The following is a 16,633-nucleotide window of genomic DNA, read 5'->3' as shown; positions in this document are numbered from 1 at the left end:
TTGTCGAACGCTTTTTCCAGGTCGACAAATCCTATGGAAGTGTCTTGATTTTTCTTTAGCCTTGCTTCCAATATTAGCCGTAACGTCAGAATTGCCTCTCTCGTCCCTTTACTTTTTCTAAAGCCAAACTGATCGTCACCTAGTGCATTCTCAATCTTCTTTTCCATTCTTCTGTATATTATTCTTGTAAGCAGCTTTGATGCATGAGCTGTTAAGCTGATTGTGCGATAATTCTCGCACTTGTCAGCTCTTGCCGTCTTCGGAATTGTGTGGATGATGCTTTTCCGAAAGTCAGATGGTATGTCGCCAGACTCGTATATTCGACACACCAACGTGAATAGTCGTTTTGTTGCCACTTCTCCCAATGATTTTAGAAATTCTGATGGAATGTTATCTATCCGTTCTGCCTTATTTGACCGTAAATCCTCCAAAGCTCTTTTAAATTCCGATTCTAATACTGGATCCCCTATCTCTTCTAAATCGACTCCTCTTTCTTCTTCTATCACATCAGACAAATCTTCACCCTCATAGAGGCTTTCAATGTATTCTTTCCACCTATCTGCTCTCTCTTCTGCATTTAACGGTGGATTTCCCGTTGCACTCTTAATGTTACCACCGTTGCTTTCAATGTCACCAAAGGGTGTTTTGACTTTCCTGTATGCTGAGTCTGTCCTTCTGACAATCATATCTTTTTCGATGTCTTCACATTTTTCCTGCAGCCATTTCTTCTTAGCTTCCCTGCACTTCCTATTTATTTCATTCCGCAGCGACTTGTACTTCTGTATTTCTGATTTTCCCGGAACATGTTTGTACTTCCTCCTTTCATCAATCAACTGAAGTATTTCTTCTGTTACCCATGGTTTCTTCGCAGCTACCTTCTTTGTACCTATGTTTTCCTTCCCAATTTCTGTGATGGCCCTTTTTAGAGATGTCCATTCCTCTTCAACTGTACTGCCTACTGCGCTATTCGTTATTGCTGTTCAAATGGCTCTGAGCACTATGGGACTTAACATCAATGGTCATCAGTCCCCTAGAACTTAGAACTGCTTAAACCTAACGAACCTAAGGACAGCGCACAACACCCAGTCATCACGAGGCAGAGAAAATCCCTGACCCCGCCGGAATCGAACCCGGGAACCCGGGCGTGGGAAGCGAGACCTTATTGCTGTATCTATAGCGTTAGAGAACTTCAAACGTATCTCGTCATTCCTTAGTACTTCCGTATACTAATGTACGCAGTCTCTTAGCCTCTCTTATAGTTCGCGGCATGCAATTTCACACTAGTATTAGACACTAAGTGTTTGCACATGCGATGTTTCATTGTTTCACAGTTATTCTCAATGCTCTAAGGACCAATGAACTCAGCAGTTTGGTCCCATAGTCCTTACCACAAATTAAAAGAAAGTATTCTTAAGGCTCAAATCACTTTTATTTCAGCAGGTTATGCCGAGATGCTGTCCTATTCAGTTCCGGGCAGGCCTCTATTGATATAATTGACACTTCACTGTTTAACAAACACTGTGACGATTTAATATGCAAATAAAGTCGATAACCCATCGTACTTGTTCTTAATTTAAAGCTTGTGTTCCTTAACAGTTAGATGCGAGGTACTCCAACAGTTGCGGAACCAAGTGTTAACAAATTACAATGTCATTAACCCCTGTACTGTTAAACGAAGAATATATTTATATCCACTAAGATCAGAACATTATTAAAACAATAAATTTTAATGTTTTATAATGTATACAAAATTACGTAGGTAAATTTTCTCATATTGAATTCCATTAACTGTGACTAAAGGTTCCATACGTTAATTTTCTTCCAATCCCTTGGTTTACTCCCCCCCCCCCATAATCTACATTAGCTAACAAATAGCTTCCATCATGATAAGGTCCGTCGTAAACATGTTACCATTTCTTGTTTAACCTCTTAAGAGCCGATGACTTACAGTGTTTTGTTAGTCGGACATTATCGGCTATGGTACACGTCACAGTTCTACCCAATTTACGATCGAATTTGGCCTTCCTCAGCATGCTTTTGTGATTCACACACGTCGAACAATGACTCCGTATATTTGTATGACTCAACCAAGATCGGTAACGTTTTAATCCACCCATTAGTTTCGGGCGTATTGTATATTATGCCTGGTGCCTAGTGAATGATTGCTACATGTTATCGTCAGTCTCTTCAAAGACTGACACCTACTCTATCCACTTATATTGTGGCGTTGCAGCATAAATGCGAAGAAATCTGTTAAAGTCTCTAAATATACGTTCAAATGTCGACGATTCTGCATGATATCCTGATATGTTTAATATACTTTACGTCTAATTTTAACATACACCCCTCCCAAGTCCAAGGAATGAGACTTTCCAATAAGTTTGATTAAGTAGACATCTATCACAATCCTTGATCATATCAATTTTCTAATCGAAGACTTCCAAGCTAGCTAATTAATTCCGTTGTACTTCAACTAAGTATTGAGACTCGGCTATTGTTTCTAGATAACGTTTTCAACGTCCGATGAGGTGTCCGTTGGTAAACCACTTAGTCCACAATTGTCATTTACATACAATATATTGGCACCTAAATCATTAATATTTATTCTCTGGAAGAATCTGTCATGCAGTTCCCATTTCCTCAACAGGTTCACAACAATAATTCGCCCGTCAATGGCTAGAGTACATACCCGTTTTAAAAGATCAATTAGTGCATTTTTGTACCTCAGAAAATCCCAGCCCCGGATGCACGGATAAGGTAGTGTAGTGTGTAGCCTGAGCCTTCACAGAAACGGAATGAGTACTCAACGCACCTGACAGTGTACTATTTGCAACTGGCAACACAGGCAGTTTTTGCTTACTATTCAATTGTTTAAACAGACAAACGCTCAACACAATAAAAATCACTCCATTATCGAGCAGAATATTTATAGGTTCGTTATTTATTAGAACTTCGACCACTGCTTGTACATTTCAATAGGTTTTATTCTACGTCCACTCGGATTTTCTAGTAATTCCTCTCGAAAGTCCATCTCATCGTTTTATCTTAGCACTCTTACTTCCAATGACGTTTTCGACTTCTTCTTTACGTTCAGCCACTTCTGGAAGACTAAAGAGTCTGTCTCTAGTTTGTCGATTCAGTTGTCCTTTCATTATTCCTTCCGAGCGGTTCTAGGCGCTACAGTCTCGAACCGTGGGACCACCACGTTTGCAAGTTCGAATCCTGCCTCGGGCATGGATGTGTGTGATGTCCTTAGGTTAGTTTGGTTTGAGTAGTTCAAAGTTCTAGGGGACTGATGACCTTAGAAGTTAAGTCCCATAGTGCTCAGACCCATTTGAGTCATTATTCTCTTCCTCTATAACTGCCTCTCGTACTTCACAGTTCTGAACTGAAAGTCTTCTTACACGGTCTGTTTTCAGTTTATTTTTTGAGGTGGCATGTATTGCCTTGATGTCTTTATTACGTTTGCAGACGCTGTCCAGGAACGGTCGATGGGATACCCCATTGGACGTGTCTCACGTTATTATCCTCCGTTCTCCGGTGGCATATTATGATCGTTACTTTTTTCATTCCGTGTGTAGTTGATTGAACCGCTGTTACTGTCGTTCGGTCTCTGGCCACAATGCCTATTATTATTATTGTGCATAGCACCGTTATTTTTATTGCCGTTACCCTGCTGATTATGAAGTGAAATGGACCTTCTGTTCCTCGAATGACAGCCAGTACACTGATTATTGTTGTGAAAATTTACAATATTCGTATTATCGTTGTTATATTGCGAGTTTACTTTTCGATGTTAATCATTGCAACAATTACCGCGGTATACATTGTACGCATTAGCATCATATATCTGACTTTTCGAACTGCTAGCTTCCTCTTGGATTACCATTAGCGAGTATACTACTGACAGGAATCGATCTAAGTTATCGTCGGGTACAGTAAATAATTTCTCTCGCAGATGAATTGATAATTCCCCTTTCAGAACTCTTAAACCTCCATATGGTTGATGGATTCTCCCCAGTATCGGGTCTTATTTATGTACTTTCGAAATACTGTTTCGGGTTGTGTAATCCTATACCATAAATCTCGTTTCTTATTTGTTTACTTTTCGATCACTATTTCGCAATACGTAAGTTTTCAAATTCGCAGCACGACGTACAAGTCTTAGCTACCTCAGGTGCCCATAGCGAGACCTCACCACTGGTTTTCGATACTATAAACTGAATTTTGTCCGCTCATTCCAGGATTTAGGAAACAGATTTTAAAACTTTTTTATCAGCACCAATTGGTGAATAGAAGTTTTCTATGTTGAAAACATATGGAACCGCCTGATTGTAAGTATACTGTTCCACTCCGATGGTCAAAATGTCGATTGCCGTAATCTGAGTCTTCGCTACTGCAAACCGATTTTTTCCGGCTGCCGTTGCACCTCTTTTTCTTTATCTTTGGATTGATCGGTGAGCGTTGATCGTACTATCTAGCCAGCTATTTTAGGTCTGTTGACTAGCTGTCCGTACGCAATAATCAATTGTTGACTTGATTAAGCCAAGCGGGAATTTCTGAGATTACCTTTTCTTTAATATTCTGAACCTCGGCTTTAAATTCTTTTACGTTTTCGGTGTTTACGGGTATCGATGATTCCTATTTGATCGATTTACTAACTGACTCTAGAGCGCTCTGTAGTTGAGATCGTACCTCCTCTGATTTGGTCACTATCCACTCTCATATTTCTTCCTCAGTCTTTTTCGTCTGACCCATTAATCAGTTCTAAATATACTCTTGGCTTAATAGCTGTGAGACTTTTACTTTGATCGATAGATCATCTATTCTGTCTGACACGGCAGAGTGCTCTTTACATATCTCTTCCATATGCTTCTCTAAGATATTTACCGATCCCTGTAAGATATCATGTTTACTACTTCCTGACTTGAAGTCCAGTTTCAGTGTCTCGAGATCCTGAGGCAGCCTATCGTCTATTTTGAGCCTCTCGCGATTTATTCGCCTGTTTAATATCCTCCTTCAATCCTCGGTCTTTCTGATCACTTTCTTCCCTGTGTTTTCGTTCTTGTACCTCCCGTTGCCGATTAGCTTTTAATATCTTCTCCTTAAATTCTCGAACCTTTTTATCCCATTTTCCCTGTATTTCTGTCCTTGTACCTCCCGTTCCTGATCAGCTTTCTCCTTCAACTTAATTGAAAAGTAAAACAAAGCATCCACCCCCACTTCATTTCTAGCTTTACCCATACTGCTAGGTCGTACAATGGAAACGCTGTTGGGTGTCGGCACTCCTACGTTTTTACTTTCAGTCGTTTCTGCCGAAAACGAGTTTATTCCGGTCACATTCGATTATTCTAATTCTGCTGCTCGATTCATCTGTTCAGGGAATACGTTTTCTAGCCTATTATCATCCACCTCTGTTTTCTCCTCCTTAGTCATATCTTCGTTCATATCCTCTACATTAGATTTCAACCTATAGGGCTTCTTGGACATGGTCAGATACTGCAGATTACTACCAATCAACACTAACAGAACTACAGATACGCAACACACAAATACTGTCTAGGCTGCAATATCATTACGACAACGCGAGGAAACTTGCAGTAGCCATCCACCAGCTGTTACAACATATTTAATTGAAGCACAATGAACTGCGACTCGAAGTTTAACTACCGATTATTAAGGCCACCTCGCCGTGTCAATTTCGATACGTACTTGGGTTTTGTTTCATTTGTAACATCTGTAAGTCTGACTCCCTCAGACACGTCTAACGCTTTCAGTTCACTGTAACTCAGCGTGTAGTTTCTCTAAGACAGTGAACATGTAACACGAACTACTTTACACGAATAGTTACATCGTTCGTACACAGTCACTAAATAACTCACTAAATCAGATGTATAAAGTGTTTACTGTTGATTTGTTTGATACCTTCGAAACCCACGTTGGGCGCCATTCGTGACGCCTCCTATTGCTGCCTACTGACATTTCCACGATCAGCGAAAGTGTAACGTCATTTTTCTGAGCCGAGCCAGAATTCTTCACATCGTCGAGTTACATGAAAGCGAGCTGACACGACACTATCTGTCACTGCAGTCAATATTTGTTGATCAGTAAGCTTAAATTCAAATTATTACCATCGGATAGCTGCGTTATTTAGCGGTTGCCGCCAAAGATGCTCATTAACAGTTACTAGCTAACCGATTTGTGTTTCAAAATGAACTAAAATCATTGGTTTTGTTTAGCTCATGGTTGTTGTGGTCTTCAGTCCAGAGACTGGTTTGATGCAGCTCTCCATGCTACTCTATCCATTGCAAGCTTCTTCATTTCCCAGTATCTACTGCAACCGATAACCTTGTGAATCTGGTTAGTAAATTCATCTCTTGGTCTCGCTCCACGATTTTTACCCTCCACGCTTCCCTCCAATAGTAAATGAGTAATCCCTTGTTGCCTCAGAATTTGTCCTACCAACCGATCCCTTCTGCTAGACAAGTTGTGCCATAAATTTCTCCTCTCCCCAATTTTTTTCTTTATCTTATCATTAGTTACGTGATCGACTCATCTAATCTTCAGCATTATTCTGTAGTACTTCATTTCAAACGCTTCTATTATTTTCTTGTCTAAACTGTTTATCGTCCATGTTTCACTTCCATACATGGCTACACTCCATACAGATACATTCAGAAAAGACTTCCTGACACCTAAATCTATTCTCGATGTTAACAAATTTCACTTCTTCAGAAACGCTTTCCTTGCCATTGCCAGTCTACATTTTTTATCCTCTCTAATTATACAATCATCAGTTATTTTGCTCCCCAAATAGCAAAACTCATTCATTAATTTAAGCGTCTCATTTCCTAACCTAATACCCGCAGCATCACCCGATTTAATTCGACTACATTCCATTATCCTCGTTTTGCTCTTGTTGATGTTCATCTTATATCCTCCTTTCAAGTCACTGTCCATTCCGTTTAGCTGCTCTTCCAGGTCCTTTGCTGTCTCTGACAGAATTACAATGTCATCGGCGAACCTCGAAGTTTTTATTTCTTCTCCATGGATTTTAATTCCTACTCCGATATTTTCTTTTGTCTCCATTCCTGCTTGCTCAATGTACAGACTGCATATCATCTGGTATAGGCTACAAACATGTCTCACTCCCTTTTGAATCACTGCTTCCCTTTCGAGCCCCTCTATAACTGCCATCTGGTTTGTGTAGAAGTTGTAAGTAGCCTTTCGCTCCCTGTGTTTTACCCCTGCCACCATCAGAATTTGAAAGCTAGTATTGCAGTCAACATTGTCAAAAGCTTTCTCTAAGTCTACAAATGCCAGAAACGTAAGTTTGCCTTTCCTTAATGTATCTTCTAAGATAAGGCGTAGGGTCAGTATTTCCTCACGTGTTCCAACATTTCTACGGAATCCAAACTGATCTGCCCCAAGGTCGGCACTACCTGTATTTACATTCGTCTGTAAAGGAATCGTGTAGATATTTTGCAGCCATGACTTATTAAACTGATAGAACTGATAGTTCGGTAATTTTCGCACCTGCCGACACCTGCTTTCTTTGGGATTCGCACATGTACGCCGAATTAATTCATTCGAAAATCTCAGGGTTCATTTAACACAGCACGATCTTTTCTCTTTAATATTATTTTCTTCAATATTCTCTTTAATATTAAAATGCAATAAACTATTATTACTATTATTGTCTAGAGATAACCCAATATACGTTTCACTTCCTATGATACTCTCTTCGAAATCACAGGAGACTCTAGTTTTTCTTTAGCTCGTTTTTTATTAACACATTTTCTTTGGTAGTATTCACTATAATGTATGGTCATAGTTAAGCCTGATGATAAACATCCAAAGATGTTATTTAATCGATAACCAAAGAAAGTTACTTTTAATTAGCCCGACTTCCTAGCTTCCCGTGAGGTTAACCATTTTATGTACTGGCGCATGATCACAAAACTTCAAAAAATAAACTTTTCAATAGAAATCTTAAAAACAAATCAAATGATTGTCGTAAGAACAGGAAACCACACACACACACACACACACACACACACACACATACACACATACACACACACACACGCACACACACACACACACACACACACACACACACACACACACGAAATGATAAAGATAGTGAACAAGGAACTTCACTACTTCAGCTCGGCGATAGAGACACCTGGTGTGGTATCATGTGGTGGATTAATTAGGAGAACAATTCTGTGTGCCTTACATCACACAACATAAAGACAATTGGGTTACTTCCAGAATTTTCCTACTTAAGTCATGGCTGGTATTGGTGTTTCTCCCGTCTCGTCAGCATATTCCACATCTTTTGTTAGCCTGACGAGCTGTGGTGGTTTAATTCGTCTCATCATCCAAGACCTTACGCAATAGTTCCGGTCAATAATTTTTATGTGGCCTACTACCCACCTTTCTTCTACTCGGTACTACACCAGAAACCATTTCCGTTACAATGAACGCGAAAATACGTTACATAAATGTCGTAGAACAGTAAAATTTGAAAAACAGTAGTTTCAGATTGTTGGGTGCCTAACATAAACGGCCACAAATGCTTGGTGAAAATCAGACCAGATTGCCAAAGGTTGCATTTTGTAGATGCCAGGTTTCTCAGAACCACTGGATATAATGAAGAAAATACTGCATCAATCACGTTAGCTCACAAACAACTCACAGTACGTTTTGTATACGTGTAGGCACTTGCAGTTGAGGCGGATGCCACGTGTAAACTGTTCTCCTTCTTGCAGCCAGGAGCCGAAACTTCCCGGACTTCTTTCCAAAACTTCAAATTGGCGCAATCAGCCGCTAGATTGCTCTGTATGTCAAAAATGGCGAGTGTCACGTAGGTGGGACTTGTCACACGGTGGGAGAGTTTGGCCGAAATTGCGAACTCCACTGCCAGTTTTCCGGTATCCGGGGGACAGAGATTGTTCACCAGTTTAGAGATAAAGAGCTACACGGCGCTAAGAGTGCGTGAACTTCACTCAACACTTTGGAGGCTTCAGGCTTCGAAACGACAACTGAGCATTAACCATAGCGTTAAAACATTGCGACCCATGAATTTACATTTTAAGCAAAGATAGGTAACCATAGACTGCGTAAACCACCATGGAGAGGTCTCCGTCCTCACGAAGGAGCAGCAGGACAGTGTATGAAATCCTCTGAAGAAAACTGCACCAAGAGAACGAATGAAATAACCTAGCAACCCTCAGTCATAATGCACCACCACCGGCTACTCTCAAGAATTGACATCATGGACATGCAGCATTAAACGCACACTTCTCAAACCTGAAAAAAAACTACCTTTTTTGTGAATTACTATTTGGTTGGGTCTTGTGTCTACTCATTTGTATGCTCGTGCTATGTCTAAGCGCCTTCGCATCGCTTTACTTTAAAAAGTTGAAACAAATATATAAAATTTCTTAATAATAATTTTAGTCAATGCTGGCATACACTTTAATCTAACAGTAAATTTCAGTGATCCCTTCTTAAGTATCGTCAACTGGGTCTACCTTACACAACTTGCGCTACTTTACACCGTTCCTACTAAGTTCTAATGCGAGCTGCAAGTGGTCGGTCTTGGAAGTACTGAGTAAAGTGACTACTGGGGAAAGACACAGCGAACTTTACTGATAGGAAAATCATGGTTGTGTTGTTAGTACATCATCCTGCTGGATGATAAATGCCGTTAACTGGACTGAAGTACCTTTATGACGTATTTTACGTTGCCTGATTCATAATTACGTTGTAGTTTTTATCCTTGTTTTTATGAAATGTACTTCAGTAAGGCCTCAGGAGATGGAAACTTCTTTCTGTGGAAGCATGTTACTCGCAAGCAGGAAACAACGAAAGGTGTATGACTCATGCTTCATTCGGGCAATATTACTCAAGCTATATCCGCCATTTGAGTGAACAACAGGTTTTATTCGACAATCTACACTTATGCTCATAAATTAAGGATAGTTGCAGAATGTAGTGCCACACAACTTGCACTACACAAACCTGACGCTAATAACGTAGGCACATAGGGAGCACACACGATACAGATCTGTAAGTCCATGGTATTGGTGATAAATTGAGAAACCCGTCCCGAAATACATGTGCTACAAAACGCCACTGTTTCCTGCACATTAAGGGCTCTCCTGTGACCAGGGGTCAGTGTAATGCAGCGTGCAGGTCTCCGGGCGAATAAACCATGTCTGTTCAATCGTCTGTAGACTGTGTGTCTAGAGACAACTGTTCCAGGGGCTGCGGTAAGAACCCGAGCAAGGCTACGTTCAGTACTCCGTGCCCATCTGCGGGTACTGAAGGTGAGATATCGGTTTTCTTGTGGTGTTGTACACTGTGGACGTCCCGTACTATAGCGCCTGGACAGCTTTCCTGTCTGCTGGAATGTTGCCATAATCTTGAGATCGCACATTGTGACACACGGAGGGCACGTGCTACGACCTGCCCTAGCATTCTACCCCTCATAACGGCTTCAATATGTGTTCTTTGAGCCATTTTCAACAGACAGTCACCATTAGCACGTCTGAAAACGTCTGCACACTTACTCGCTGCACCATAATCTGACATGCACCAACACACCTCTGCGTATGTGGACTGCTGCCAGCACTACCGTGTGACGACCGCGGGTCAAACGCACTGCATGGTCATACCCCGAGGTGATTTAAGCCCGCAACCCGCCCACCAGAGCGTTGTTTCACCATGTATCAGCTTTATCCTTAATTTATGAGCATGAGTGTTGATTTCGGCCTTAGGCCATTATGAGGTGTTACCTTAGGCCGAGATCTAGATTGGGGAATGAAACCTGTTGTACAGTCAAATGGCGGCTATATCTTTCAAAAAGTTTTAGATGACTGTGGCTCCACACCAAAGCAAAATCATTACACATTCTGTTACATGCAAACACAGGCAGAAAAAAAGAAAATCTAGAACTGTGTTGGAAAAATAGTCAAAATGATACCTTTTGATGAGAGATAAATACGTAAAGATGACAGGTGATACAACATTAACATTTTTATGACCTCATGTTGAAGATTTCTCCGAAATCAATTAGCAGCACATTGTGGGTCTGCATGATGAACTTAGGATACTACGAAGAGGGTTTCTGATGTCTGGAGAACACCTGCAATCACTTATGTCAGTATTCAATCTTTATTGAACTGAAATTAGTGTTAGTGGTGCCTCACGCTGTTATAGAAGTTCTATAAAAGTGAAAAATGAGGAAGTGATGCACTAGGCACAGCAGGAACATTGTTTTCAGTTTACTTTATAAAAACTTAAAACTGGAGTGACTCGGTATATTCCATTTATTCTTGTAATACCTTCCGAGAAGTCTATAAAGCTTTAAAAAGTGTCACATCACTTCAGATTTCTAGTTTCTTTCCTTTCCTCTTTGGACGGGGTAGCTTTAGAAGCAATGTTCTTTGTTCATGACATGACATAAACATGATTTTCACTCTTCCTGAAGTTGTTCTTCACCTTCAGAAACTTGATGGCATACGAAAACTCTTTCTTATTAGTTATTTAAGTAATGAAACTTTGTAAAATCACGAAAACATTAAAAATGTCTGTAAAGTACACTACTGGCCATTAAAATTGCTACACCAAGAAGAAATGCAGATGATAAGCGGGTATTCATAGGACAAATATATTATACTAGAACTGACATGTGATTACATTTTCTCGCAATATGGGTGCATAGATCCAGAAATCAGTACCCAGAACAGCCACCTCTGGCCGTAATAACGGCTTTCATACGCCTGGACATTGAGTCAAACAGAGCTTGGATGGCGTGTACAGGTACAGATGCCCATACAGCTTCAACACGATACCACAGTTCATAAAGAGTAGTGACTGGCGTATTGTGACGAGCCAGTTGCTCGGCCACCATTGACCAGACGTTTTCAATTGGTGAGAGATCTGGAAAATGTGCTGGCCAGGGCAACAGTCGAACACTTTCTGTATCCAGAAAGGCCCGTACAGGACCTGTAACATGCGATCGTGGATTATCCTGCTGAAATGTAGGGTTTCGCAGGGATCGAATGAAGGGTAAAGCCACGGGTCTTAACGCATCTGAAATGTAACGACCACTCTTCAAAGTGCCGTCAGTGCGAACAAGAGGTGACCAGACGTGTAACCAATGGGATGCCATACCATCACGCCGGGTGATACGCCAGTACGGTGATGACGAATACACGCTTCCAATGTGCGTTCACCGCGATGTCGCCAAACACGGATGCGACCATCACGATGCTGTAAACAGAACCTGGATTCATCCGAGAAAAATGACGTTTTTCGATTCGTGCACCCAGGTTCGTCGTTGAGTACACCATCGCAGGCGCTCCTGTCTGTGATGCAGCGTCAAGGGTAACCGCAGCCATGGTCTCCGAGCTGATAGTCCATGCTGCTGCAAACGTCGTCAAACTGTTCGTGCAGATGTTTGTTGTCTTGCAAACGTCCCCATCTGTTGACTCAGGAATCGAGACGCGGCTGCACGATCCGTCACAGCCATGCGGATAAGATGTCTGTCATCTCGACTGCTATTGATGCGAGGCCGTTGGGATCTAGCACGGCGTTCCGTATTACCCTCCTGAACCCACCGATTCCAGATTCTGCTAACAGTCATTGGATCTCGACCAACGCGAGCAGCAATGTCGCGATACGATACACCGCAATCGCGATATGCTACAATCCGACCTTAGTCAAAGTCGGAAACGTGGTGGTACGGATTTCTCCTCCTTACACGAGGCATCACAACAACGTTTCACCAGGTAACGCTGGTCAACTGCCGTTTGTTTATGAGAAATCGGTTGGAAACTTTCGTCATGTCAGCACGTTGTCGGTGTCGCCACCGGCGCCAACCTTGTGTGAATGCTCTGAAAAGCTAATCATTTCCATATCACAGCATCTTCTTCCTGTACGTGAAATTTCACGTCTGTTGCACGTCATCGTCGTGGTGTAGCAATTTTAATGGCGGTTGGTGGTATGCGTAAGTTTTCGAGACCAATATGTTTACGCTGACAAATTTGTGTAAACAGCCTGTACTCTGCTGCGCGCCTGATGCATTGTGTGTGGCCGTGTTGCAGAGCTGCCCGCGGGCAGCACCATCTCGCACGTGGACGTGGTGGGCTCCGGGCTGGGAGTGCTGGAGGCGGACGCGCTGGGCGGCGCCCGCGTCGAGTCGCTGCGCCTCATGAGCAACAGCCTGCTCGCCGTCGCGCCCAGGGCCTTCTCGTCAGTACCCAGCACGCCTCTTCTGCACAGTAGCCTGCTCGCCTTACACGGGGTGATTTTGCTAAATGGGGGCGAACTACAGGAAGAGAACCCTGACAGCATAAGGAGCAAGAAATGTCATGCGCACATGTGGCCTGATATGCTAGGGAGGTACAAGGCCTAGCAAGTGACAATAAATCATCTTTGACAGTGAGTACAGTTTCACCACCAGCCATGTGCACAACCAGCATGCACAAAGGCAGACGACTGTATGCAGCACCCTCTATTACTATCACTTACAAATTGTCCAGGTCTTATCACGAGGGACGTTCCGAAAGAAAGTTTCGCTACACAAAAACTTTAATGCCAAAAACAATACATCACCTGGACTACATATCTTCAAATAAATCGCGACATGGTATGCTACCGACATTGAGTCATTTGCCGCAGTGAGTTAACCACTCTGGTAAAACTTAGTGCCCTATGATGCAAGAAACTGTCACACAGCTTGCTCCGCCACAGCACTGGTTTGGAAGTGATAGCCCAAGAGTGCTGTTTTCAACGCAGGGACCAGATGAAAGTTTGATGGGGCCAGATCGGGGCAGTGGTCTGGGATCAGCCTTGCTGTGTGAGGGTTGGCATTGTCCTCCAAGAGCGAAAAAAGACCCTTGGTCTCTTTCGTCGAATGGCGGACATAAGTTCCATGAGGGTGTCACAGGTGTGGGTCGCATTGATTGTTCCTAGCTGGGGGAAATCAAGGGGAATCAAACCTTTCGCAACCCCGAACACTGTAGTCATATTTCCAGCGGAGGGAAACACTTCGAATTTTTTTCTTCTCTTGTGAATTGGGAACCTTCGAACTCATTGATTAGATTCTCGGGTATAGTGGTACACCCGTGTCTCATCACCTGTCATGTTTCTGAATAGGAACTCATTTCCCTGCCGCTCATGCAGCATTAAGTAATCGAGGCTCATTCCCATTATTGTGCTCTTTCGATCTGGGTTGCTGTTTCTCGGGACCCATCTTGCAGACTCTTTTCGATAACTCAACACATCATGGAGCATATGATATGCAGCGTGGACGCCGCCTCAGACACCTTTATCCACCTGTCCGCAGACACTATGTCCTGTAGACTAGCAATGTTGTTTTTATTGATGGATTCGACCTTCGTACTCCACGCTCTGCCTTCTGTCTCTGAACCTGCATCACCAACGACCAACCATCCAATGACCTCAACCATACACAATCTGTGGGCTTTAATGGATGATAGACATATTAGTCCGACGTGCCCATTCATACCGAATAACTGGATTCATTCCCATCGGCAACCTCGTTCTCAGCACGTGTCAGTGTACTCGAATAGTCTCTGACACACCAGTGTGCCGCTACTTTCTCTTCTTCTGCGAATGCTTCCTTCCTCCTCCGCTGACGCCCGATCTCCCGTTAAGCTAGCAACGTGTTTGGACTTAAATGGCGTTTGTTTGTGTCACCTGGTGTACCATCTTCTTTTCCAAAAACAATGATAGAGCACTTTCGATACGTTTCTCGTACCTACAGACTTGCCTCCGTGACAATGGTTTTGTCACCGGTTCGTCGCATAGGCGACCATGTTGCTGGGATTCCTGTCAACCATTCAATTAACGTGTGAGGCTACCTGTAGCAGGATTGGTATCGTCAACCCCGCAACAATTATCTGTGGGCTACGGAGAATATGGGTGGTAAGGAGACAGTGAAACTTCGGCACTGGTTCAGATTCAGTGTATGGGTGGGTGGGGATTGTTGACATACGCCTTGTGGGACCAGTCACCCTTCCACAACGCCTCACAGCTGAGGCATGTCTGCAGCCTCTGGTTGTAACCCTGTCTCCCCTGTATGAAGGTGATACGAAGGGTAATGTGGCTGTTACGTGATGGTACTACAACTAACTGCCCTCTTGAGTGTAGAATTAAAACATTAGTACAGACAGATTATTTCCAACTGCCTGATGTGTGTTATCAAGTGTACTTTCAATAATTGAAACCTACACTGTCAAATATATTTTATCCATCTTAAAATATGTGTCCCCCCTAGGAACGCTTTTCCATATGCCTGCAAGGCCTTATCTGCTCTTTACCCTCTCTGGGACTGTTACCTGCAGTAGCCTCCATTTAGCAAAATCAACCTTTATGTGCAACGTTATATCTAAACATGGTTCATCACAAGAAATGCTCTTCTTTAAGTTGTGCATCATTACGTTGATAAAATAAATTATCATGTACAGCATATCCCATTTCTCTTGACCAAATAACATTTTTTGCAGAAGACAAATAAAAAATGTATCGAGCAAATGCTGTTCAGCTACCTGGGGGGTTTAACCAGCATAATGACTGTCCTTGTACCTTAGTTTGTATCGAGGACATGAACAGTAGGGAGATTTTTTCTGAACAGATATCTATACTGATATTTTTAATTCAGTAATCCACTGCCTATACTCGAAACCTATTGGGATACTTACGACTGTGTACTAATCGCGTATTCATGACGACATTACAAACGCAGCGCAAAACGTATTCTCACATATGGTAACACACAGACACATATCTTGGGTAACGTAATTCGTCCACTTGCTGAAGTTGGCAGTAAACAAATGTGTACACAGTGAAAATCCTTCACCCATCTCCAGTTAAGCGATTATGTGAGTGAGAAGTAAGAGGAAGAATTTGTGGGAGGAAAGGTGTTATATGTCCTGCCATTTACGTTAGCACTTATGAAATGAGAGAAAATAAATTTAGTGTCAAGTGTCCAACACGAGACATTAACTTTCAATTGACGCTGATGTTCGACCTCTACCAGCTATCATGAGCTTTTGCTGAACTAATAATGTATGTCCTTTGGGTTAACCGGTCCTGTTCTTGAGAAAGATCCGTAAAAACAACATCGGAGAAGAAGTTCTCGATAGCGAGGTTTCCCTGCTGTGCCCACGAACACAACTGTACACGATTATGGCAACCATTCATGGTATAATTGTTCAGGATGAGGCGTGAATCGTGACAGATTGCGATGTACACTGGCTGTAGGAATGCCACCCTCTACTTAAAGCTGTTGTGTGCTCACATGTTCACTGCAACAGAAACGAGAATAGCAACTTCAACGGCTTCACCCGCGCAAGTTCTGCGACGATTAAGTTGGCCTGATTTGAAACTTGTCGTCCCTGAAGAGTCGAACAAGACGAGGAAGCATCCTTCGGGAATGGAGCTCCTTGTCAAGATATCGCTCTTCGTAGTGTTTCTCTATCTAGCGGCAGTACACCTACCCTCAACCACATTAAAAGAAAACTAATGGTCATGCAATTATTAATCAAAACTGCTTAGAGCACACAACACATCGTTTAAAAATACTACGGTA

General features: G+C 42.3%; 1 protein-coding gene across 1 annotated transcript in view; it reads left to right on the top strand.

The window, feature by feature from the left end:
- Positions 1-16,633, top strand: part of LOC124593803 (chaoptin-like) — a 173,329-nt gene that overhangs the window by 35,043 nt on the left and 121,653 nt on the right. Inside the window, exon 2 of the mRNA XM_047132151.1 lies at positions 13,122-13,269. Within this exon, the coding sequence (XP_046988107.1) occupies positions 13,122-13,269 (148 nt within the window). The remainder of the gene's footprint in view (positions 1-13,121; positions 13,270-16,633) is intronic.

This window comes from Schistocerca americana, chromosome 2 (genome assembly GCF_021461395.2).
Source record: "Schistocerca americana isolate TAMUIC-IGC-003095 chromosome 2, iqSchAmer2.1, whole genome shotgun sequence".
NCBI lineage: Eukaryota > Metazoa > Arthropoda > Insecta > Orthoptera > Acrididae > Schistocerca > Schistocerca americana.
Note: the sequence above shows the minus strand (reverse complement) of the source record. Positions and strands in the feature narration are given on the sequence as shown.